The 24,073-nt window shown below is 40.0% G+C and overlaps 1 protein-coding gene across 6 annotated transcripts in view; it reads left to right on the top strand.

Moving 5' to 3' along the window:
* Rad18 (RAD18 E3 ubiquitin protein ligase) overlaps positions 1-24,073 on the top strand; it is a 73,660-nt gene that overhangs the window by 13,434 nt on the left and 36,153 nt on the right. For 3 of the 6 annotated variants that reach the window (XM_021164897.2, XM_021164895.2, XM_021164894.2), the window contains exons 5-10: positions 1,992-2,344; positions 3,626-3,725; positions 7,193-7,377; positions 10,979-11,055; positions 17,990-18,050; positions 19,310-19,387. In XM_021164897.2, the coding sequence (XP_021020556.1) occupies positions 1,992-2,344; positions 3,626-3,725; positions 7,193-7,377; positions 10,979-11,055; positions 17,990-18,050; positions 19,310-19,387 (854 nt within the window). The remainder of the gene's footprint in view (positions 1-1,991; positions 2,345-3,625; positions 3,726-7,192; positions 7,378-10,978; positions 11,056-17,989; positions 18,051-19,309; positions 19,388-24,073) is intronic. The other 3 variants (XM_021164900.2, XM_021164899.2, XM_021164896.2) reach the window with 1 other exon arrangement.

Raw genomic sequence — 24,073 nt, 5'->3', positions numbered from 1 at the left:
GACCACTAGCATGCTGAAAGCACCAGTGGAGGTGACCACTAGCATGCTGAAAGCACCAGTGGAGGTGACCACTAGCATGCTGAAAGCACCAGTGGTGGCTCATCTTTGCCTGAATGCTGACTCCTCTCCTTTGTTCCTGTGACAGGAAAGCTTTTCTCAGAATCTTATTTGTACTAAATCCAGAGGCTGGAGGGATAAGAGACTACTGAACCCAGTGGGGTGTGTGTGTGTGTGTGTATACACATATATATGATTTATATAAAATTATTTTTTTATTTGTTTCCTAAGACCAAGATCCTTTCTTTCAACCTTCTTCCTGTTTTTCCCTCCCTCCAACTTCCTTCTCTTGCTCGCTCCCTCATTCCCTCTTTCTTCCTTCCCCTCCCTCCCCATCTTCTTGTTTAATCTCCCTCCCTCCTTCCCTACCTTTTTCTTGATTGTGTTAGGTATAGCATCATTATGTGATTGAAATTACACTGGAATTAGAATCTTCTGCTTCATCCTGCTGAACGTTGAGGTTATCAGCATGTGCTGCCATCCTTAGCTTAGTTTTCCTTAATTTTTATCTTTTTCTTTTTTTTTAAGTTGTGGAAAAATTTAAATAGACATGAAAGTAGGGAGGGTAATACAATGAAGCAGCCTTCTTACTTACCGTGTACCTAACTTTTCCTATGAAAAGGGAACTTTTTTCTCTCTTTATAATCTGTGTAGTCTTTGTTCCTGGCTCTTGGCCTTGGCCTTACCATTGCATTGACTCGGGACGTCTTGTGCAGTTTTAGGAGCGATGGTGGTGGTTGGCATCTGTGCTTTGTTCAGTCTTGGGGGAGTCAGCTCATTGGTTATCACTGATGATTGGTACGAGTTGTGAGCTTTTGTTGTTATTGCTTTGTCTTTAAGTAGCATTTTATCAGATTGGTGAGTTCTAGGCCTGCCAGGGCTTTATAGTGAGACCCTGTACAGGGAAAAAAAAATACAAGAAGAAAAGGAAAGAAAGGAAAGGAAGGAAGGAAAGGGGCAGCACATTCACAAACCCAGACCAGCAGGAAAGAAAAACTATACTTTTTGAAAGTAAATGCATTTTGTTCTGACAAGCAATTAAATGACCAGCTCTTTGCTTTTGTTCTGTTAAGGGTTGGTGCAGTGTATTACTAGATTCTGTTTTAGTTTTACTCACTTTCTCTGACCTCTGTTCCCATAGGTTACCTACCTCTAGTGAGGCTTTATGACTCATGTGCATACATGAGTTTTAGGTATACAGATGTAAACACATATGCATACACGCATATTTGTGTGAACACACTCTGTGCACCGTGCGGTCCCTTTTCCTAAGGTGCGGCCTCTGACATCTCACCTCAAGCAGGCCACACGGTCTCCGTGAAGGTATCCATTTTGGCTGGGCTAAGCTGAGCATCTTTCTATCACTGCCTCTGGCATCTGTTTACTAGTGTCTGTTTCCTGCCAGGCCTGTGGCATTTGGTCCTTGCATACCCTGGAGAGGATTGCAGATGGGTGAGGGTTTCCTTCTCATGGCTCCCTCCTAATGCCTAGCACACCATCCCTCTTGTTCTCATCATCTCTGCCCAGAATTGTGCTCTCTCCTCCCTGGTCAGGGAGGTAACTTCTGCTTCGATGTCAGTTCAACATACAAATCCCAGAAGGTGCTCCTAGGGGAAGGTCTTGGGTCAGGGTTGCATCGCTTCATTTGTCTCTCTTTTCCCAGGGATCACACTTTTGGGTTGCTTGTGTCGTAGTGCTAACTGTTGCTTCATGTCTTTCTTCAGCTTTTACTTAGAACCCAGTATACTCTTTAAGTTCTAGTCACTGCCTTTTAATAATGATTTCCTGCATTTTAAAAGAAACTTTTTAGTTTGATTGTGATTGTGATATAAATTCTGTGTTTCAGAGGAACCAAGTATTAATTAGGGAGACTCAGTGTATTATGCATAACTTGGCATCTTATTTACCTGTTTGCTTGTTTTGTGTGTTTCAAGGACTCGCCTGTTGCAGTTTGCTTTAGAGTCACCACCCATATCTCCTGTGTCTTCCACCTCAAAGAAGGTTGTTAAAGTGCATAATGCTGAAGCCACCCAACACCCTGCCAAACAGGGGAACAGGTTAATGGATAAGTTCCTGATTAGAGAAACTGGTGACTGTGTATTTGAGTTGTTGGGAAAAGAAAATGAGAGGAAATTCAGCCCTCAAAAAGAGCTAAGCCCTCAAAAAGAGCTAAGCAGCTCTGCTGAGATGAAAGAGACAAGTCTCCTAGGAAAGCCGGTACTTGGTCTCTCGGATGTTAATGGTCCTGTGACACCCTCTACATCCACTATGAAACTGGGTACCAAAGGTAGGACGGAACTTTTATACTTCAGGAAGTCTCACTTGTGTGGTGTGAGGTTAGTAGGCAGCCCTTTTGAGGGGGAGAAAGAAAGACTAGACTGGGTTCCACCTCACCATGTCTCAGGCTTGATGCAGTCCGTGGTTAGGGCTTATTTTATTGGTATAGGACATGTACTTCAGTGAGTGTGACTTATTTCCTGGCTCTCCTAGAATGTCTCTGTAGCCAGTTTGTTATCTCACTCTTCCTACAGTATACTCAGGCTGACAGAATAGCTGAAAACTGACCGGATGTGCTACCTGGTCAGTAACTACCGATTGCCTGGAACTGCCCTCCTCCTTTGTTTATATACTAGCTCTGGTGTTTCCATGCTGCAGTGGTGCAGAGTGGCCTAATGGTGACAGAGTCAGGATTATGGTGTGAAGGGTCATCTGGAAAACTCACAGCCAGTCTTTAGGACCTTATCTTTTACTAAGAATGTGTGTTGTTTAGTAAACCCATACAACCCACAGTTGAAGGCCAGTAGTGTCTACTAGAAAATTGAAATTAGCTTATTAGTACTTGTATTTTTAAGTTTTTTTTTCTATTTTAGTTTTTGATTATGCATATCATCATCTCAGCCTGGAGATCACTCTGTCTGTGGTTTTTGTTGTTGTATTTTTATTTCATATGGACATGTTTTCAGCTCTTGTAGAATTTTTTTCTTTTTTATTCAAAAGAAATCTTAGAATGGACCATAACATATAAAATAGATACACTTTTCTGTGCTACTAAAAGAAGGAGTAGGGAGTCTGGGGACTCCCACAAGCCTTCCTTCTTTGGACACTGCATTTTGTGGGCACCTTCATATTCACTGCAACTCCACAAAGCTGCAGCTTTAGTAAGGTGGACCTGGCCCGGGAGCAAGGAGGTCAGTAGTTCAGCCAGATTGTAAGGAGCCAGCAAAGCCTTTGTTTTTCTCCCAGGTGGAACTTGGTTACAGAGTTGCTGAGGTGAAGTTTGTCCTGTGTGAGATGTCCTGCGGCCTGGGGAGACTCAGCACTGTGGTTTCCTAGTACCCTGTTTCCAGCTGGCTAACTCCCAAACCTAACTGCAGTCTCTAGGCCCAGGGTTCTGATCATGGGACTTCCCACAAAGCAGCTAGTTACTAGTAACTAGTTTGCCTGTTCTCCTGGCTCTTTTAAAGAGCATATCAGCTGGGATTCTGTCTTTAAATTACTGAAAGATGCCAGTTTAATTTTTGCCTGTTCTATGGCTAATAATGTCTCCCCCCCTCTCTTTTAAATGCAGTGTCTTGTCCCGTTTGTGGGGTCAGCATTCCAGAAAATCATATCAATAAGCATTTAGACAGTTGTTTATCACGTGACGAGAAGAAGGAAAGCCTGCGAAGGTGAGCACAGCCTCTGACCTGCCTTTGCACGATGCTTCTCTGCCTGATAGATGTCAATCAAAACCTGGACTCCCGTTGTCCTGGTGACTAGAACTTCTGTTTCCTTTCGTGTTTGATTTTCCCTTTAGTGTTGGTTACCTCTCCATCCTCTTGTTTTCCTTCTTCAGCTCACACTCTGCCATATTTCAGGAGCAGATTATCGCTTGCTCTCTGGTACATTATGACTTAGAGAAACTACTGACTTAGAATTCACTTATCTTTTAAACTTTCTTTTTAGAATTTTCAGTTGGTCATGCAGAGGCCTTGCCCAAAGAGAGCAAGGACAGCTTGAATTTGAAGAATGTAAAATCTTTCATTAGTTCTTAGGATGTTTATTAATATTTTTATATACATCTTTAAACAATTAAAATATAGTATTTTAAGTATTAATTTAAATAAAATTTACTGTATATTATTTATCTATCTGTCTGTATTTATGTGGTGCTGAGAATTGAATCCTAGTGCGCTTTTTCAAAAACTTTTTTTGAATAGGATGTTCAGTAGCATAATGATGCCTGTAATAATGATGCAGAAGAATATTTTTAGCTGAGGATAGTGAGATGTACCTGCCAGTCTAAGCATTCAGGAGGCTGAGACAGGAGACTCCGAGACTACTGAAAAGTAGGCCAGCCCAGGCTGCTTAGTGTCATCCAGCCCAGTGCTTCTGATTTCCCCGTTCTGTGCCGGAGAGTATGTATGGGATATAATGACCTTCTCTCTAAAACACCCAGAAATGACATTACTAGTAAGTTGTGAGGTCGGGATTTGTACCTCAACTACTGTGCTGCTTTGTGTCATTTGTGTACCACGGTCACCAAATCTGAAATAGTCTACTTAGTATTCAAGGAGTGATGTTTTAATTGAAGGTAAATTGCAGGGCTATGGGAATCAGTGGCTGGTGGAGACAATAGAGAAACAGAACGGTCGTGTTTGAGTTTGGGTGGATGTAGTTGGAGGAAGCATGAGCAGCAAGGTCAAGGGGAGATTTTATTTTTATTTTTATTTTTTTTATTTTTTTGAGATTTTATTTTTATTTTTAAAAATAGGGTATAGGCCTCAGTCTTCCTGCACTGTCAGGTGAGCACAGGGAATGAAGTGGGGTGAAGTTGGAGACAATCTGTGAGAGTCCAGAGAGCTGTGGGAAAGAGAAGGGGGCTAGAGACTTCAGTGATAGCTGGAAAGGGGTGAAGAGGGTGATTGGCTCTTATGTTCATCTGTTTTGAGGAATATTCTCCCAAAAGCATTCTCTTAGAAGGCAAGATCATCTTATTGTTTTAATTATTAAAACTGAAAAGGTGCCACTCAATGTTTCTAAGTCAGTTTGGAGTGAATGCAGGTTCCCAGGGGCAGGCTGTGACTTACAAAGGCTGAAGTGTGACGGTGTGCTGCTAACTCACAGCACAAGCTGGCCTTAACTCCAAGCCTGCCCAGCACTGTGCTCACAAGGACTGCCTTCTTAGACCCACAGTTTGTTGATGGGAATCGTATTTAGATGGTTATGTTGCTAGTTAGGGGGCGGGGATTTGGGATAATACAAGGAGATATCCCAGGATGACTTTCTAAGCCATCAATTAGTATCTTGTGACCTGCTTTTTTTCCTTGTGTTTCACCCTAGAAAATGAGTTTGAAGTAGAAAAGCTGAGTATTTTCTCCCTGAAGAGAATTTGTACTTATGATCTTGTTTGGATTGTTCTCTTTCCAGAAGGCTCTGTTGTATTCTTCTAATGCTTCTAGCTCTGTCCAATGGTGTTCCAAATGTGGCTGCACAGAGAGCCTTGCCAGTTGGTCCCCAATGCAACTTAGAACTAGCCTGTACCATGTCACTCAGTAGACTGCTGAGAGATCCTACACTTGAGATAGCTGCTGGTGTTGGTTTTGTTTTCCAATTCCTAAATTGGCTTTACTCCAAGTTTTTCTGTTTATTTTTTGTCCTCAGAAGTATTTCTTACAAATTTGTTTAGACATACTTAGGGAAACATGGACCTGAATCTGTTTAGTTACATCCTGGCCTTGGGTTTGGTCACATAAGGGTCTCTATGCTTTACAGTCTTTCCTTTATAACACTGAAGGTCACTGCTGAGTGTGGCTGATCACCCTGACCCCATCCTGTGTGGAGCTGTCACTTGGTTCAGAGCAGAACTCTTTTCTATTGATGTCCTGGTTCTGAGACCCCTGACTTATGATATTCAGCTTCACCCACTCAGCATGGAAAAGATCAGTGCATGTCATGCTTGGGGAGATGTTTCTCTGGCTTCAGAGTCTCAAATTCTTGATAGAGATGGTCGACGTCTGATGGTGCTTTCCTTGTGAATGCTGCCGAACACCACAGATGTTTATTTATTAGCATTTCATAGTTGTGAATGTAATAGTCTGTCCTGGATGAATGCTGTGCTTAGAGACTTAATGAACCACTCCTTCCTTTGTACTTGTCACACACACTGTAAAGTGAGTTAGTTGTTGCTACCTACTCTGATTTTATTTTACCATAATTTCATCAGTCTTGTGGAGTCCAGTTGGATGCCATTATAAGAAAGATTTTGGAAAAAGACTCTTAAAGTTGCAGTCATTTTACAATTAAGTAGTTATTTCTGGCTTTCGGGCTTTACTGATTGAGAATAAAAGACATAATTTAGTCAGGGAACAATCCTCATGTGAGTAGAACTATTGTATCTATACTGGACTGTAATAGTGCTCCCAGTATGACCTTTGGACCACTGCGTCAGATTTACCTTGGGAAACTGGAAAGTTCAGGCCTGTACTATGTAGCTGGATGCTGTGGGGAAAGTGACTGAGCTGTCTTGGTAGTTCTGAGGTTCCCCCTGAAATTTGAGACGCACAGCCTTTTATGAACTCTCTTTGCTTATTTTTTTTTAATCTTTTTTATTTTAAACCCTCTTAGTCTTAAGATCTTACTAATTTGCTGTTGTAATTTTGAAATGATTGCAATTGTGAAGACCACTTTGAAAACTGCTTATTATGCATCTAATTACCCTTAGAGCTGAACCTCTAGTCGGAATATACCACACCTTTGTGTGGGTGTGGGTATGCATGCTCATGGTTTGGGGTACATGTGTATGTTAGCATGTGTGTGAAGGCCAGAGGTCAACCCTGAGTATCATACTCAGGAGTCTGTTCTACCTCGTTGGGCCTGCCTGGCCTTGGTCATTAGTTAGGCAAGCTAGCTAGCAAGCTCTAAGGATGCCTCTGTTTTTACCTCCCCAACTTTTTATATGGATGTTAGAGACCAAACTCATGCATATGAAACAAGTACTCCATTGACTAAGCTGTCTTCCCATCCTCTTCTTTTATCTTAATGTCTCAACTATTCTTCTTGTCAGTCAGGTGTTGGGAAGGAAACTTACTGTTTTATCTGAGAATACTTGATAATTCACAGTAATCCTAAGATCTTTTTTGTTTGTTTGTCATAGTTCTGCTCACAAAAGGAAGCCGTTGCCCAAAACTGTATATAACTTGCTCTCTGATCGTGATTTAAAGAAAAAGCTGAAACAGTATGGCTTATCTGTTCAAGGAAACAAACAGCAGCTTATTAAAAGGCATCAGGAATTTGTGCACATGTATAATGCCCAGTGCGATGCTTTGCATCCTAAATCAGGTAAAGTAATACCCCTGTGCTCATCTCTGCATAAAGTAAGTATGTAGCTCAGAGATTATAAACCACAGAAAGAATTTTAGTAAGTACTTTTTTGGTAGTAGGTAAGATAAGCAAATGAATTTTAAGAGCTACCTGTAGAACACTGTGCTAAGGCAGTCTTCCTCTCAGGCTGTCTCACAGCCCCAGGTCCCTTCTCAGAGAATCACTGCTGGCAGTTTTGAGTCTCTTTCCAGAGAATGCAAGGTGGTAAAGAGTGATGTAGCATCTTACACTCCTCCTCCTTTAATCTGAGTGACTGTGAGCGAATCACATCTCTGTCCTTCAGTTTTCTCATCTGTAGCGTGAGGATTATAATCCTCCATGCTGTATTCTTTCGAGGTGACACCCAGTGCAGTACCTTACAAGTTGTTAGAGCTCAGTGGATGCTTCTACTGTGATTATTATACATAAACAGACATCCTTAGGTGGTACTGATGCATACAAATGTCAGGATCCTCCCCATAGTTCTTAGTCTGCCATCCATACATTTTGGAGTTCTTTATAGGTAAGAACATTTAGAATTACTTTATGTTTATAAACAAGAAGAATGATATAAAAACAGAAAAGTACATGGTGTGGTAAATTTTCATAAAGTGAAAATGCCTCCTGAGATTACTGTGACTATCCCCGAATCCTTCTCCTCCCAAGCCACTGGCTGTCCTGAACATTGTAGACCAGTTTAGCCTCGGACTCACAGACATCCACCTGCCTCTGCCTTTTCAGTGCTGGGACTAAAGGCTTGGGTCACCAGTACCAGCCAGCAGCCTGTCTACTACTTTACCCATGCTAGAGCTCCTTTTCTTTTTAAATTGCACATTTTTTATATTTTTCTGTTTTTTATGAATTAGGATAAATGCACTGAGCAGTAGCCATGCCAAAGCCTGAATGTTATACTATTGTAAGACTTTCTCCATTAAACAAAGCCTATTATTTTTAAATTCATCCTCACTGAAATAGTCAAAATTGTGGAATGCAGTCCGATTGTTTGCTAGAGCATGACACAGATGACCTCTAGTGTAGTTCTAGTCCTTAGAGAACTCTGTTGCCCTCTGAAACCTCTTGAGTACAGTCTCCATTGTCCACATTTCAGCATTCTGGTCCTCCTCTTTCCAACCACAGAGGCCTACCAAGCTGTCCTAAGAGTATTCTAGGACTCTAGCCTGCAGCCTTTCACTCTTCTACAATTCTTCTCCATGCTACTTCCAAAGGCCTATGAACAACATGGCCAGCTTTACAACAATGACTTCATTGTTCTGTCCTAATTTTTGTTTTTTTTGCTTTTGGTTTCTTGAGACAGGGTTTCTCTGTGTAGCCCTGGATGAACTCTCTCTGTGGACAGGCTTGCCTTGAACTCAAGAGAGTCACCTGCCTCTGCCTCTCACAAGCTGGGGTTAAAGGCATGTACCACCAGACCCATCTTGTTTTTTTACTAACTTTTTTTGTATCCGTTACTTTTCTCATTGGTATGATCAAATAGCTAAGAAGCAACTTAAAGAAAAGGTTTATTTCAATTCATTCATTGCGCTGACATGGTTGGGAAGGCATGACGAAGACTGTGATGCTGAGTGTGTAGCTGGGTCTCCTACCATCTCAGTGTGCCAGGAAGCAGAAAAATGGGAGTGCTGGCATTCTGTAGAAACAGCCTGCCACTGCTGTCCTGTGTCTGAGCCTCTCAGTGTTTTTCAACTTTCTAGGAAGCCACCCTTGTCCTTTTGCAATCCATCAAAAGTTTAGCTGGGATCTTACTCAGTTGTGGGGTCACTGCAGTCTATCTCTTGGGAATTGCTTTTTGTGACCTGGTACTCATGGTCCATCCCAACCTTGCCACCTGTTTTGGGATTTTAGGGCATGTACTTGCTGTTTGATTTTAACTTTGATGGATTCAAACAAAATTATAGTTGCATAGATTGTCTAGCTTTTCCTTGTCATTATACTGAGTGCGATGCTGCTGTTAGCTCTCTACATCCTAAGCAGAATTAGAAGTCTTTCTGAAGATAGCTTAAGCCCTTGGCTTGTCCCCAATCTTAATATATAATATAATATAACATATATTTCTTACTACTGTGGAGTGTGCCAGAATGGTACTTGTGTTAATGCATTGGATGGAGTGTAAATACCTCAGCTTTTGTGTTATGCCATGACTCAGAAGGCTCACAAGGAGATGAACATTTCTTGTTCACAGAAGATATTGTCTACATTGTTTCTATCAGTTTTTCCATATTAAGGAGGCAGATACAGCTCAGTGCTTGGAGAAGAAAACCTTTTAAGTGAAGAAGTTGCTTGAATTTTGAAGTAGGCTTGAGAAGGAGTCTTTGCAGTGGGTACAGATTGAAGTGGGTGTAGAGGAGAAGTGCTCCTATCTTCCCCACGTATCCTCCTCCAGTATGAACAATTATCAAACAATCCTAGTTTTTTCTGTGCCCCTTTTAAAGCCTCTCTATAGAATGTATTGAACTAAATTCCAGACTTAATAACTTTTCACATATAACTGTGTATAGATGAATGTCAGTTCTCTGTACCTCATGTAGTTTAATAGACTGGCTTTTGATACAGAAAGGCAGCATTTGCAAAGTCTGCACCATTTGTGTTTAAAGAAAGGCATTTAATGTGTGACAGGACATTTTCTTGATCTCCTGCTCTGAGTGGTTGGAAACTGCCTTCAGATACTGGTTTTGGAGGCAAGGACATGTCCCTTGGTATTTGCAAATCTTTTTCTCTCCTTGCTAAGTTTTATTACATTTAATATATTAGAGTTAGAGTGGATATCCTCTTAAAAACTTAACTCATAGTAGTAAATTAATTCTCATATTTCATTAAAATTACAGTTTATATATTAAGAGAAGGTAAAAGTTACATGTTATAAGGTTTAATTTTAATGCATAGAAGAGTTATATGTTAAAACTCCATACTCTTCATTTAATGTACTACTTTGATATTTTGCTAAACTTATTATTTTCATTACTGTTCTGATAAAACACCAAGACCTAGGCAACTTATAAAAGGAAGCACTTAATAGAAGGTTTGCTTACAGTTTCAGAGCGTGAGTTCATGACCTTCACGCCAGGAGGCAGGGTGGCTGGCAGACAGGCCCAACATGGGAGCAGTAGCTGAGAGCTCACATTGATATGCAAATTTTAGGCAGAGGGAGGGGGGGAAGGGAGGGGAGGGGGAAGGGGAGTGGAGGGGAGGGGAGGAGGGGAGGGGAGAGGAGAGGAGAGGAGAGAAGAGAGAACAGAGGAGAGAGGAGTGATAGATAGATACTGGGCCTAAGTGGGCTTTTGAAACATCAAAGCCCAGCTCCAGTAACACACCTTCTCCAACAAGGCCATACCCCCTAATCCTTCCCAAACATTCCTACTAACTGGAGACATAGCATTCAAATTTATGAGCCTGTGGAGGCCATTCTCTTCCAAACCACTACACTTACTTTTGAAAATTTGCAAAAATGAAGACAGGAATCTGCATGTCTCTACCACCTGTCTTGCTGTACTGTTAAGAACCTGATATAGAATGATGATCAGACAGTGTGATAGTTTTTTTTCCTTCCTCCTTATTTTAATAGCTGCTGAAATCGTCCAAGAACTTGAAAGCATGGAGAAGACCAGGATGCGCCTTGAAGCAAGTAAACTCAATGAAAATGTACGTGAGTCTCTTTCTGTGTTTATGTAGGAGTGCAGAAGGAAAAGTTGAATTGAACTTTTAAAATTAAGAGCCAGCCTTTGTAAATTCTTCCTGGTAGAAAATGTACTGGGACACAGTGCTATTTAGAGTATCAAGATTTCCTTACAGCTCATGTTTTTGGACAGTGTTTGTGTTTAATAGACTTATAGCATAAAGTATAGCCCCAAGTAGAGTTTTGCTTATAAGCTGGAGTCATATAGAAAAAGCCAATGTTGCTTGTGCTTCCTGTTCTGCCATGAGGTAAAGGCTCGCCATCTCCATTTACTCCTGCCACTGTGGTGCTCTGCCCTGGTGCCTGGGGCCAAGCAGCTATGGTCTGAACACTGAAACCAGCATCTTATTAGGACACATCAAAAGAAAAGGAAAAGTAAGACTATTCTGAGATTTAAAAATCTTTATAATATCTTGTACAATCATAAACATTAAGAGTTCTGGGTTTACTCTGCTATTCTTGATGACTTTTGTAGCTCTTAGGAGAGACCATAGGACCAGGATTTGAAATGTAGCTTTCATCCTATAGATGACTGTGAGGCATCCACTTCTGTATTTGCCAGGCACTGGCATAGCCTCACAAGAGACAGCTATATCAGGGTCCTTTCAACAAAATCTTGCTGGCATTGTTCAATAGTGTCTGGGTTTGGTGGCTGATTATGGGATGGATCCCAGGTGGGGTAGTCTCTGGATGGTTCATCCTTTCGTCTTAGCTCCAAACTTTGTCTCTGTAACTCCTTCCATGGGTGTTTTGTTCCCTATTCTAAGGAGGAATGAAGTATCCACACTTTGGTCTTCGTTCTTCTTGATTTTCTTGTGTTTTGCAAATTGTATCTTGGGTATTTTAAGTTTCTGGGCTAATATCCACTTATCAGTGAGTGCATATCAAGTGACTTCTTTTGTGATTGGGTTACCTCACTAAGGATGATATCCTCCATATACATCCATTTGCCCAAGAATTTCATAAATTCATTGTTTTTAATAGCTGAGTAGTACTCCATTGTGTAAATGTACCAATGGAGGAGCTAGAGAGGGGCCTGCAACCCTATAGGTGGAACAACAATATGAACTAACCAGTACCCCCAGAGCCTGTGTCTCTAGCTGCATATGTAGCAGAAGATGGCCTAGTTGGCCATCATTGGGAAGAGAGTCCCTTTGGTCTTGCAAACTTTATATGCCCCAGTACAGGGGAATTCCAGGGCCAAGAAGTGGGAGTGGGTGGGAGGGGAGCAGGGCAGGTGAAGGGTATAGGGAACTTTCAGGATAGCATTTGAAATGTAAATAAAGAAAATATCTAATTTAAAAAAAATAAAAGAAATGTAGTTTTCAAAGTTACCTTTCCCAAGCTTCTATGAATCATGGGCCAACTTTTAATAATCTGATTTAAAGAAAATAGGTAGTTATATAGCTATAACACAATTGCCTACCATCTAGGAAATTTAATATAATATTCTTAAGATTATATTTTTGCTGGGTGGTGGTGGCGAATGCCTTTAATCCCAGCACTTGGGAGGCAGAGGCAGGCGAATTTCTAAGTTTGTGGCCAGCCTGGTCTATAAAGTAAATTCTGGGACAGCCAGGGCTATACAGAGAAACCCTGCATTGAAAAAGCCAAAATAAATAAATAAATAAATAAATAAATATTATATTTTTATGGACACCTGTTTGCATGGATATACAGAGAAACCCTGCATTGAAAAAGCCAAAATAAATAAATAAATAAATAAATAAATAAATAAATAAATATTATATTTTTATGGACACCTGTTTGCATGGAGAGGCCAGACAAAAGTGTTATTAGATTTCCTGGAACTGGAGTTAGAAGCATTTGTGAGTTGTCCGATAAGTTGTCTGAGAACTCTGCACAGGTCTTCTGAAAGTAGCAAATGCTTTTAACTTCTGAGCTATCTCTTTAGCCTATTAGTGTCATCGTCGTCTTCTTCAGTCTTCGTCATCTTCGCCGTTGTCGTTGTCATTGTCACCGTCACCATCATCATCATCATCTCCTTTTCCTTGTCTTCCTTCTCTTCTCCTTTCTTCCTTTCCTTCTTCCTTCCTTTTCCTCCTCCTTTCATCTTCTTTTTAGATATATTTTTTGAGATAGGGTCTCACTAGCTTTGTGTGGCCTAGAACTCACTATATAGTTCAGGCTAGCTTCAAACTCAGCAGAGATCTACTAGTTACTGTACCCAAATAACTACTCAAATGGTCCAGGCGGTGGCAGTGCACTCCTCGCTACCCACCCCTCCCCCAGCTTTATATTTTAATATGCCTAAACAGTTCAATGGCTGGGCTACGTCCAAACTTCCAATGGCTAATACACCCCACTCTGATATTCCTGAGTTATTACTTACGAAAATCTATATTCCATCTTGGCTGCCCCAGACCCAGACCTGCAGTCCTCTCAGGCTGTGCTCTCTGTCTGGCATGCCTCAGCCTCAGACGTGGTGGCTTCTATTCCTTTCCTGGCATGGCAGCTCTCTCCTTCCTGCTCCTCCCTCATTCTCTTGTCTGGGAATCCTTAAGTCCTGCCTCTGTCTCCCTGCTCAGCTGGCCACTGGCAACTTTATTTACCAGTATCAAAACCAACTCGGGGCAGGCTCTGTCGACATCTTGTGCAGACATGCAGATTCTCCTGCAATTTTGGAGATCAAATTAACATAATACATGCAGCATTAGACCAAATCCACAACAACCTCTGCCTCCCAAATACTGCAATTAAAGGCGTGTACCAACACTCCCAGCTAATGTGATACCTTTTTTTTTTAGTTTTAATTTTAAATTTTCCTTTTAATTTTTTTTTATATTTTAATTAATTCTTTTTCCTTCTCCAGCTCCTCCCTACTTCATAGCTCACCCAATTTGCTGTTCTTTCTCTCTTTCTCCAACAACAAAGGTCCAAGAAACACAACAAAAAACTCAGAAAAGCTAAAAGAAATAGAATAAGACAAAAAAAAATAAAACAAAGTACACAAACAACAACAACCCCCCCACCCCCACATACACCGCATAGACTCTATTTTGTATTGGCCATGTACTCGTAGGCGTGAGAGCTGCTTGGAGTGGGGGCATAAGTGACTCCAGTGGAGAAAACTGAATCGCCCCTTGGCTAGGGGTGGGGCTTTATGCTCACTTCCCTTTCTCCACGCTGAGATTTTGTCTGGTTTGAACTTGTGCAGGTCTTGTGCATGCTATCACAGTCTCTAATTTATAGATGTATCAGTCCTGTTGTATCTTGAAGACACTGTTTCTAGGGGCCATCCACTTCCTCTGCCTCTTAAAATCTTTCCACTTCCTTTTCTACATAGACCCCTGAACTCCGAGGGGAGATATTTGATAAAGATGGCCCATGAAGGGTTAAGTGTTCCAAAGTCTCTCACTCTCTGACCATTGTCCAGTTGGGAATCTCTTTGTTAATTGGTATTTACTACAAGAAGGATCTTTTCTGATGGATGTTGAATGATGCTCTGATATAGGGGTATATCAGTATGTCATTAGGAATCATTTATTGCTGTGTTCCACTTATAGAATAATAGTAGGGTTTCCTCTAGGCCCATAGTCTATGAGTCTGAGGTTCTTGACCACTTTAGCAGGGTCAGGTATGAGTTCCAACTAATGGAGTGGGCCTTAAAAATAATTTTAAAAAGTGGTTGCTTATTCCTGTGACATTTGTGCCATTATTGTAGCAGTATATTTTGCAGGCAAGTCTCTGTTGTAGATTGCAGGGTTTGTAATTGGGTGATATTGATAATTACTTTTCTGGTAATGTTCAAGAATACTTTCCAGTACCATAAACACTAGTCAGTAGTCAGGGGTTTAGCTTTGAGCTGGACACCAGCTCAATTTCTATTTGTTTGATATAAGGTGTATCTTCAATAATAGGGCCTAACCATTAGGCTATAGAGAATAACCAATAACTTTGACAATAGCTTGTAATATTTGGAAGTGTCTTTGAGATACCCTTGGAAAAGTTCAACAAAATGTAACAACCATTCATGTCACTGGTGGTTTCATTTGATAGCATAAGATGTTTAACTGAGGCATTGTCTTTTTCATTATCAGGTGACTCCATTTAAGTTTATTTCATATGGTATGAAATACTTTTTGTGAGTGTGTGTGTGTGTGTGTGTGTGTATTTGGAAGCTTCTATACTATTGGGTTTCCATATGGCTTTATAAAGACCTCTAGTGTTAGGTGTGTCTCTGTATTCCCTCCTTTATTCTGCCCTCCAGTTCTCCTTTCCATTTGATCCTCCTACTTTCCTCTTTATCTCTTTAGTAATACTCTATTCTGTTTCCTTTCCCTTGGAAGATCACCCCCGCTCCCTGGTCTCTTGCTAGCTATCTAACCTTTGTTATTTGGATTGAAATATGTATATCTAAACTTAAAAGCCAACATTTGCATATAAGAGAAAACATTCAATATTGGATCTAGGTTTCTTCACTCCTGATGATTGCTTCTAGCTCCATCTGTTTACCTGCAGATGTCATTATTTCACTTACCTTAACAGCTGAAAACTCCATTTATTGGTTGGTAGATATCTAGGCTATCTGGAAATATGGTTATTATGACTAGAGTGCTAATAAACATGGATGAACAAATGTCTCTGTAGTAGCATGTTGAGTTTTTTGGATATATATTCAAGACAGAGAGAGCGGGTCTTGTGGTAAACTGGTTTTCGTCTTTTTGAGGCGTCTTGATACTGATTTCCATAGTGTGTCTACCTGTTTGCACTCCCACCAGCAGTGAAAAGTGTTCTTCTTCCCTGCGTTCTCACAATTTGATCGATTGATTTTGGCCATTCTGACTGGGGTGAGATGAAATGTCAAAGTAGTTTTAATTTTCTTGGTGGCTTAGGATATTGAAGATATTAAAAATGCTGAGGTTTTTGAAGATTTAAAAAATGTTTCTTAACCATTTGTGTTTCATTTTTGGAAGATGGTTTAATTCTGTACCCCATTTTAAAATTGTGTTTTCTTGATGTTCAGGTTTTTTTTTAGTTCTTTATATATTATAGATTCTAACCTTCTATCAGATTTCATATTTTGAAGACGACCACTTTGCTCGAATGATGGTGTCTTGTTACACAAAAGCTTTTAACTTCATAACAAATGAAGCCCATGTGTTAATTGTTGGTCTTAGTGCCTGTGTTGTTGATGTCCTGATCAGAAATTGCTCTCCTATGCCTATGAGTTCAAGCTAATTCCCTACTTTCTGATCTAGAATATCACTATATCTAGTCTTACAATGAGGTTCTTGGTACATTTGGAATTGAGTTTTGTGCAGGGTGATGGATATGGATCTGTTTTTATTCTACCTGCAGCGACCCAGTTTGACCAGCATTATTTATTGGAGATGCTCTCTTTCCTCCAGTGTGCAGTTTTAGTTTCTTTGTCAAAAATTCGGTGTTTATAGGTATGTGGAATTGTCCCAAGGTCTTCGGTTCTGTTCTATTGATCAATACGTCTCTTTATGTCAATACCATGTGTTTTAAATTACTGATGCTCTATAATACAGTTTGAAATCTGGACTGATGATGCTTCCAGCAGTTCTTTTATTGTTCAGGATTGTTTTGGCTATCTTGGATTTTGTTTCTAATGTAATATTCTTAATATAGAAACATACTTTAACTGATAAAATGGACTTCAAGAATTAGAAAAGAGATTCATGTGAGCTTCAGAGCAGAAAGAAGAAATGGCATGGACACCCGAAAAATCAGACTGCCTAAGAAATTTGTCTTCTTGTTTTCTTGTATTTTTTGTTTCTAGGAAACATAAACAACGGGTCTCTTTGTGGTGCTTTCATACATTCACATCATTGAACTTTGCCCATGCTCCCCCATCACCCCATCCTTTGTAGATGGCTGCTTTCTTCTACCAAACATTTCCAATTAGTAGTTTACTTGAAGAGCCTTACATGCACAGGAAGGTAGACAAAATGGTACTACCCATTACTGTCAAAGATTTATTACCTGATGCAATCTCCTGCCACCTTTTTATCTCCTAGATACAAACATTTATATGTGTTTTGATTTTTGGTATTTTAATTTTTATTTTTTCTCAACTATTTGAAGTTGGATACATATGCTTTACAAATTTTATTGGGATGTTTCTATTTATGGGAAGAAACAAAACTTTAAATCTCTTCACAAATGAGTCTCAACTTGGCTTAAAATATGTAACTACGCCAAGCTACTTATTAGAACATGAACATCTGTTAAGTTATATAAACAACGAGGGCTGTGTAGATGGCTAAGCAGGTAGGGTCACTTGGTGTCTAAGCATGAGAACTTGATTTCAAATCTCAGCACTCATGTGAAAAATCTCACATGGCTATCTATATGCTTGTAACTCCAGTGCTGTGGGGAGTAGGGACAGAAGGATTCCTGAGGCTTTCTGCTCACCAGGTGAGCTTCAGGTTTAGTGAGAGACCCTCTCTCAAGAAAATAAGGCAGAGGGTGGAGAGCAGAACACTCGGTGTTCTCTGGTCTTCTCATGTGCACAAGCATGCACATCATACCTACATGCATGTAATACCACACACACTCAGGCACATATCCTAACTTATATAAACAACCTCTCAGATTTCACCGTAATATTGTTAAAGTAGGAAACAGTATTTAACCACGGTGGGATTTCCTTCCTGGATGCCACTGGTTTTGAGGCAAAGGTTGCCCCCTTCCTTTTTTTAATTAAAATCTGTTGCTGAGAAAGCAGTGGTGAGTGAGAGTGCACTGTTGATCGTACGGCCTGAGGCAGGAGACAAACATGCAGGTCACACACACAGACAATGGCTTCCTCTGTTTGAAAAAACCACAGTTGAGATTTTTGAAACTTGTGCATTTATTTCTGTTTTTGTCATTTTGGATGGATGGAATTCTGAATATTCTTCTTTTTTGTAGGTCATGGTTTTTACAAAGAACCAAACAGAGAAGGAAATTGAGGAAATTCACAGTAAATATCGTAAGTTGTGAAACGTGCTTATTGTAAGGAACTTAAGTTGCTGTTTTACATCTTTAGTAATAAAAAAAATGATGGTGATTCTTGTTCAGATAATCTTGTTAGTGCTGCTTCAGAGACTGGGTTTTAGTGGGGTGTCTGTGGTGTCTGCCTTTTAAGATCTGTGACTAACGTTCAGCTTTGAGCTCATCATCACCAAGAACTTGGCAAGTACGAGTTAGTTCTCAGAAAGCTCTATGTGAGAAGATGGTGCAGGCAGGCATAGAAGCATGTGGACTGCACCGTGTCCCGGCCTGCAGGGACAGTTCTTCTGTACAGAGGGACAGCACTTCTGTGCCCCAGGCCTGCAGGGACAGCTCTTCCGCTACTGAGAGATTTGTGTCAAAAATGGGTTTCCTTCTCTCGTTAGCATCTTCGCATGCTTTATTATTCCCTTTCCCTGAAGTGGGCTGTCTGTGTGTCTTTGCCAGGTGACACCTTACTGTTTTTGTTAACTGGGAAGTTGTTATTTCTTTACTTAGTTGATGGTTTCATTTTTTATTTCTTAGGTTTTTTTTTCCTGAGACTGAGACAGAGTCTATTTGTATGGCCCTGGCTGTTCCTGAACTTGCTACATAGACCTGGCTGGCTTAGAATACACAGAGATCTGCCTGCCTCTTTAATTTAAATTTAATTTAATTTGTGCAGTGTTAAGGATTGAATTTAAGGTCTTGCATGTAGTAGGCTAGCATTCCTGGAAGAGTTACATCTCTAACCTCAAATTTAATGAGGACTGAAATTGCTTATTGCTCTGGGTTCTGGCTAATTCTCTTTCTCGTTCTTCCAACCTTCCTCTCTCTCCCTCCCACTCCCCCTCTCTCTTTCTCTGTCTATTTTTGTTTATTGAGAATGGTCCAGTGTTACTTGGCAGGTCAGTAATATAGCCAAAACAAAACAAGACCAAAAAAAAAAAAAAAAAAAAAAAAACCAAAAAAAAAAAAAAAAAAAAAATTTTCTCCCTCTCCAAAATGTAAAAATAAANTTATTGAGAATGGTCCAGTGTTACTTGGCAGGTCAGTAAAAAAAAAAAAAAAAAAAAAAAAAAAAAAAAAAAAAAAAAAAAAAAAACCCAGAAACAAAGCAAATCATAAAATTTTCTCCCTCTCCAAAATGTAAAAATAAATGTACAAGTCTACTCTATAGATGGAGTAACAAATTTGACTTATTTTCCTCCATTTAAAAAAAATGAATCTGATGAAATAATAAGTTAACATTTGTTTTAGATGCTGGCAAACAGGTAGCACAGGGCTGTGTGAGCGAAAACAAGATGAGAAGCACCATAGTCTGCCGGCACTTATCAGGTAATACAGTGGGAGCCTGTTACTAACTACCAGGGGCTGAGACAGACATCATAGTTCTTGGAAGCTAAGGTGGTCAGGATCGTTGGCTTTCTGAGTACTGGGTGACAAGCATGCCTTGACATGCCCATCTAGGCTTCACTATTTAATTTTGTCATTTCTTGGTGCCATATAATGGGATCTTATGATATAGTTGTCTGCATCACTGTATCTTTTATTTATTTTTTAAAATAAATTAGCTTAATCTTTTGCTCCTTAAAATAATAAATAAATAAAATAAAATAAAATAAAATAAAAAGGTGTGTTTTCCTGGCAGTGGAAGTACACGCTTTTAATCCCAGCTCTTCAGAGGCAGAGGCAGGTAGATCTCTGAGTTCAAGGCCAGCCTGGTCTACAGAGTGAGTTTCAGGACAGCCAGGACTACACAGAGAAACCCTGTCTTGGAAAAAAAAAAGAAAAAAGGTGTGTTCATTTCTTTGTTGTTGAAGTCTTCAGAATTTTTGTTATTCTTTTTATTGCAACTATTTTTTATCAAATGCATGCTTTGTAAATATTTTACTTTAGTAGAGGATATGCATGATGTTTAATTGTGAAGTTATGTCACCTATTACTCTATTTTCAACAGCGTGTAAATGTTGATCGACACTTTGATTCAGTAGTGTAGTGTGTATACTAGCCAGGGCAGTAAGACAATAGAGGAGTAATACATAGATTCAAAAGGGAAACAATAAGACTTGTAAGTCAGAGATGGCAGATTTCTTTTACAGTGGTATAAGCCATAGAAGGGAAGATGTAACTTCAGATTACAAGAGTTTAAGACATTTGCTCTTGAAAAGAACTAAAAACGAAACAAAACAAAAAAACCCAACCACTGGTTAAGATAAAGTCTCTGTAAATCTTAGTTAGGTCTGACAGAGTATAATGCATTATATAAAAAACTCTAATGTGGTAAGTGCCACATTAAGAAAATGGGTATGAGTGTGAAAAGACAATAAAGAAGATGCTCAGATGCTACAAGAATTACATAAAAAGATAGTTTCATTAGTCTGAAAAGATATAGTTTTATTAATCACTAATCTATTGTGAAACACAAATTAACACTTTAACAGTGAAATTGTGTATTCACTGAAGGGACGCTGGTCAGGAAGAGCAAGTATCTAGAAACACCATGTGGACATGTCCTGTGTGCAATAGAACAAACTGGTCATGTCCGTGTGCGGTGAAACAAACTGGTCAATGTCCATGTGTGGTGAAACAAACTGGTCTTGTCTGTGTGCAGTAGAACAAACTGGTCATGTCCGTGTGCGGTGAAACAAACTGGTCAATGTCCATGTGTGGTGAAACAAACTGGTCTTGTCTGTGTGCAATAGAACAAACTGGTCATGTCTGTGTGCGGTGAAACAAACTGGTCATGTCCGTGTGCGGTGAAACAAACTGGTCATGTCCATGTGTGGTGAAACAAACTGGTCTTGTCTGTGTGCAGTAGAACAAACTGGTCGTGTCTGTGTGCGGTGAAACTAACTGGTCGGGGAAGAAATGGAGCTTCTGACTGGCTCTTATCCTCATGATAAGAGTTAGAAGCACTGCAGCCTGAGAAAAGCCAGGCTAAGCAGTAAGATGAGTATAGTCCACTCATAACATTCTAGAAAGACTAAAGATGTAGCATCAGAAAGCTTGTTGGCGCTACCAGGGACTGCACGTTGGGTAACAGAACTGTGGCGGTGCTAAAAGAATTCTTAGGTGGGTTTTGTCTTCCAGTTCAAGACAGTATACATAGTTACTAAATTCTGCATGTCATACATGAGAAGTCTGTTTTTTAATTAATGAGAAGCATATTCTAAGTTTTGCAAATAACTTTAAAAAGTTTTTCATATCTATTTTGTGAATGCGTGTGCATGGGGGTGACCATATGCCACAAAATGCATTTGGCTGTCAGAGGAAGAGTCTGTTCTCCCCTCCTACCACACGGCCTGCCCACAGGGATTAAATTCAGGTGTCAGGCTTGTTGGCAGGTGTCTTTACCTGCTGAGGCATCTCTTCTGTAAACATCTTTAATGTCAAGCTGATTTTTCACGTTGGTGTCTACGTTTGACCTTTTCCATGGCTTGTTTTGGTTGATGGATAGGAGAGATACCTGGCTTCACCAGAAAGGTAACCGGGAAAATGAAGCATTTTATAAATTCTTGGGAAAGGATACATATTATGCTAAAACTTGATCAACATTATTTCAGAAAAGTAAAGCAAAATTTGAAATCATATCGATAAAATTTTTTTTCCACACCACACTACGTTAAAATTCACTGGTTTGCTCTGTTCTTTCAGCAGATCTTTCATATGTGTGTGCTTTGAAATATTGTTAGTTATTTGCTACATATTGGCTTATTGTGTTCAGAATATTTGCAAATTGCCTTCTTTAATATCACCACCTGTTTCATCAGAAGAGGTAGTGATAAGGAAACCATAACTCACAGTGTCACATTCTCCTCCTTACTGAGAAGACTTGATTCTCTCTTTGACAGGAAGTAGTGACGTTTATTTCCTTGGCATTCTTGTCCTGTCATTCCCTTCTGAGAATATGTGAACCAGTTATCCAAGTGTGATGGCCATGCTTTTTTGTGCTTTCACTTCAAGATGTTAACCTGAGCCAGATATGATTGCAGTCAGGAAGTTGAGGCAGGGGGTTGGATGCTTGATGGTAGCTTGATCTATATTCCAGGACTTGCCTCCAAAAGAGAAAAGGATTCCTGTGCTGGCTAGTTTTATGTCTACTTGATACAAGCCAAAGTCATCTGAGAATCATTTAAGAAAGTGCCTTCATAAATGTGGCAGTAGACAAGTCATAGACCCCTCCACGGCCTGGCCTGTGTCAGCTCTTGCCTCCAGGTTTCTGACCTGCTTGAGTTCCTGGCCTGACTTTGTTCAGTGATGACTAGTGATACGGAGCTGTAAGCCAAATAAACCCTTTCGTCCTCTAGTTGCATTGGCCATGATGTTTTATTACATCAATGGAATGCTAACTGTACCCCATTAAGTAAATGGCTAACTTAGCTCACAGAGTCTCAGTGCTTTGATAATTTTCACTATGAAAGATTTTAGAAAGGCATGTCATATACTCAAGAGCTAACATCTAATTAAATTAATTACTTTTCTTACTATTCCACCAAAGAGATGTGTGTAGGCTGTCTGCCACATTTTTATTTATGTATAGAGAGAGTTGCTGGGGATCACACATACTAACCATGGGCCTGCTAAGTAGCTATCATGCAGCTCACCATCAAGATACTTTTAGTCAAGTTGATTTTATGTTTTTTTTCTAAGTGGTACTGTATGCATGCTGAGAGAAACAGCATTACTTCCTTGACATACTAGGGCGGTAGACATCTCTCCACCATGGTGTCACACCATTCATATATTATGTCATTGTAATGAGAAAGAATGGGTGGAGCTAAAGTGATGGCCCAGTTGGTAAAAGCATTATTCATGCAGAAAACCCAGGTTTGGTTCCCAGCACCCACATGAAGACTAACAACTGTCTATAACTTCATTTTTTCAGAGGATCTAAACCTTCTCCTGGCCTAGATGGGAACTGCACATATGTAATGCACAGACATAAATGGAGCCTAAACACCCATACATGTAAAATAAGGACCAGATAACATCTTAGTATGGTTGTGGCAATAAGTGTTACCTCATAGTCCTTGAAGGAAAAGTTTCAGGGATCCTCAGTTGTACTGTACTCTGAAATTCCCTGTGTTAGAATGTAGATGATGGAAAGAAAGATGTCTGGAGTGCCTTGGTATAGACTTGAGGCTGACGGAGCACTTGGACATAAGGGATTGGAAACGTAGTTAGATGAATAGATGAATCGTGAATTGTGCCCCACAGTTCATTGCTGCTGTTGCTGGGAAGCTGGGTAAAAGGCACTGATGAGCGGCTTGGGGATAGCAAACCTCTGCAGTGGTGTCATGGAGAGGAGGTGTCAGAAGTGAGACCACTCATAAAGTACATAGCTCTTTGGGGAGTGTTACTGTGTCTGGGAGAGGAGAAAAGTGAAGTAGGGGTCAGGGGAGATTTTTTGTTTAAGTTGGCTGTATAAGTTGAGTACTTATCTTAGTGACTTTTAGGTTTTTGGAGGAATGTAACCCTTAGCCAGAAATGCTTCATATAACATTACTAAGTACATGCACATATCATGGAAACAACTTTCACAAAACTATATTTCCCTTTACCATTTTTGGTGCATGTTGGCACACTCCATTCTGTTCTCTGTTTCATTAAGAAATGAAAAGCCAATCCCTGATCTACTAAGTCCCCCCCCCCGCCCCCAACCTGTGATACTGATTTAAAAAAGATTCTGTATCTGGTCTTAGTGATGGAGGTGGGAGCGTAGGCTAGGGGTTGGCTTTTAATTCTAACACAGTTAGTGTTGTTTCTTGGTAATGGCCAGGAAGGTAGAGCATGTGTACACAACACAGACAAGGAGTCCGGGGCTTGGAAGAAGATCCAAGCTTATTTCTCTTAAAATAAATCCGTATGGTTTTTGGTCCTAAGAGGGTCCATAGAGAGGCTGTGCTGGGGTTTAAATGAAGAGCAGAAGATGAGCCACAGTCATTTTGAGTTGGTAGACACGGACTTGTTCATCAGTTTCCACAACTAATCAAACCACTTAATAGTTTTTTTTTTTTTTTT

Source organism: Mus caroli, chromosome 6 (genome assembly GCF_900094665.2).
Source record: "Mus caroli chromosome 6, CAROLI_EIJ_v1.1, whole genome shotgun sequence".
NCBI classification, from domain to species: domain Eukaryota; kingdom Metazoa; phylum Chordata; class Mammalia; order Rodentia; family Muridae; genus Mus; species Mus caroli.
The sequence above is the reverse complement of the archived record's forward strand: the minus strand, read 5'-3'. Positions and strand labels throughout refer to the sequence as shown.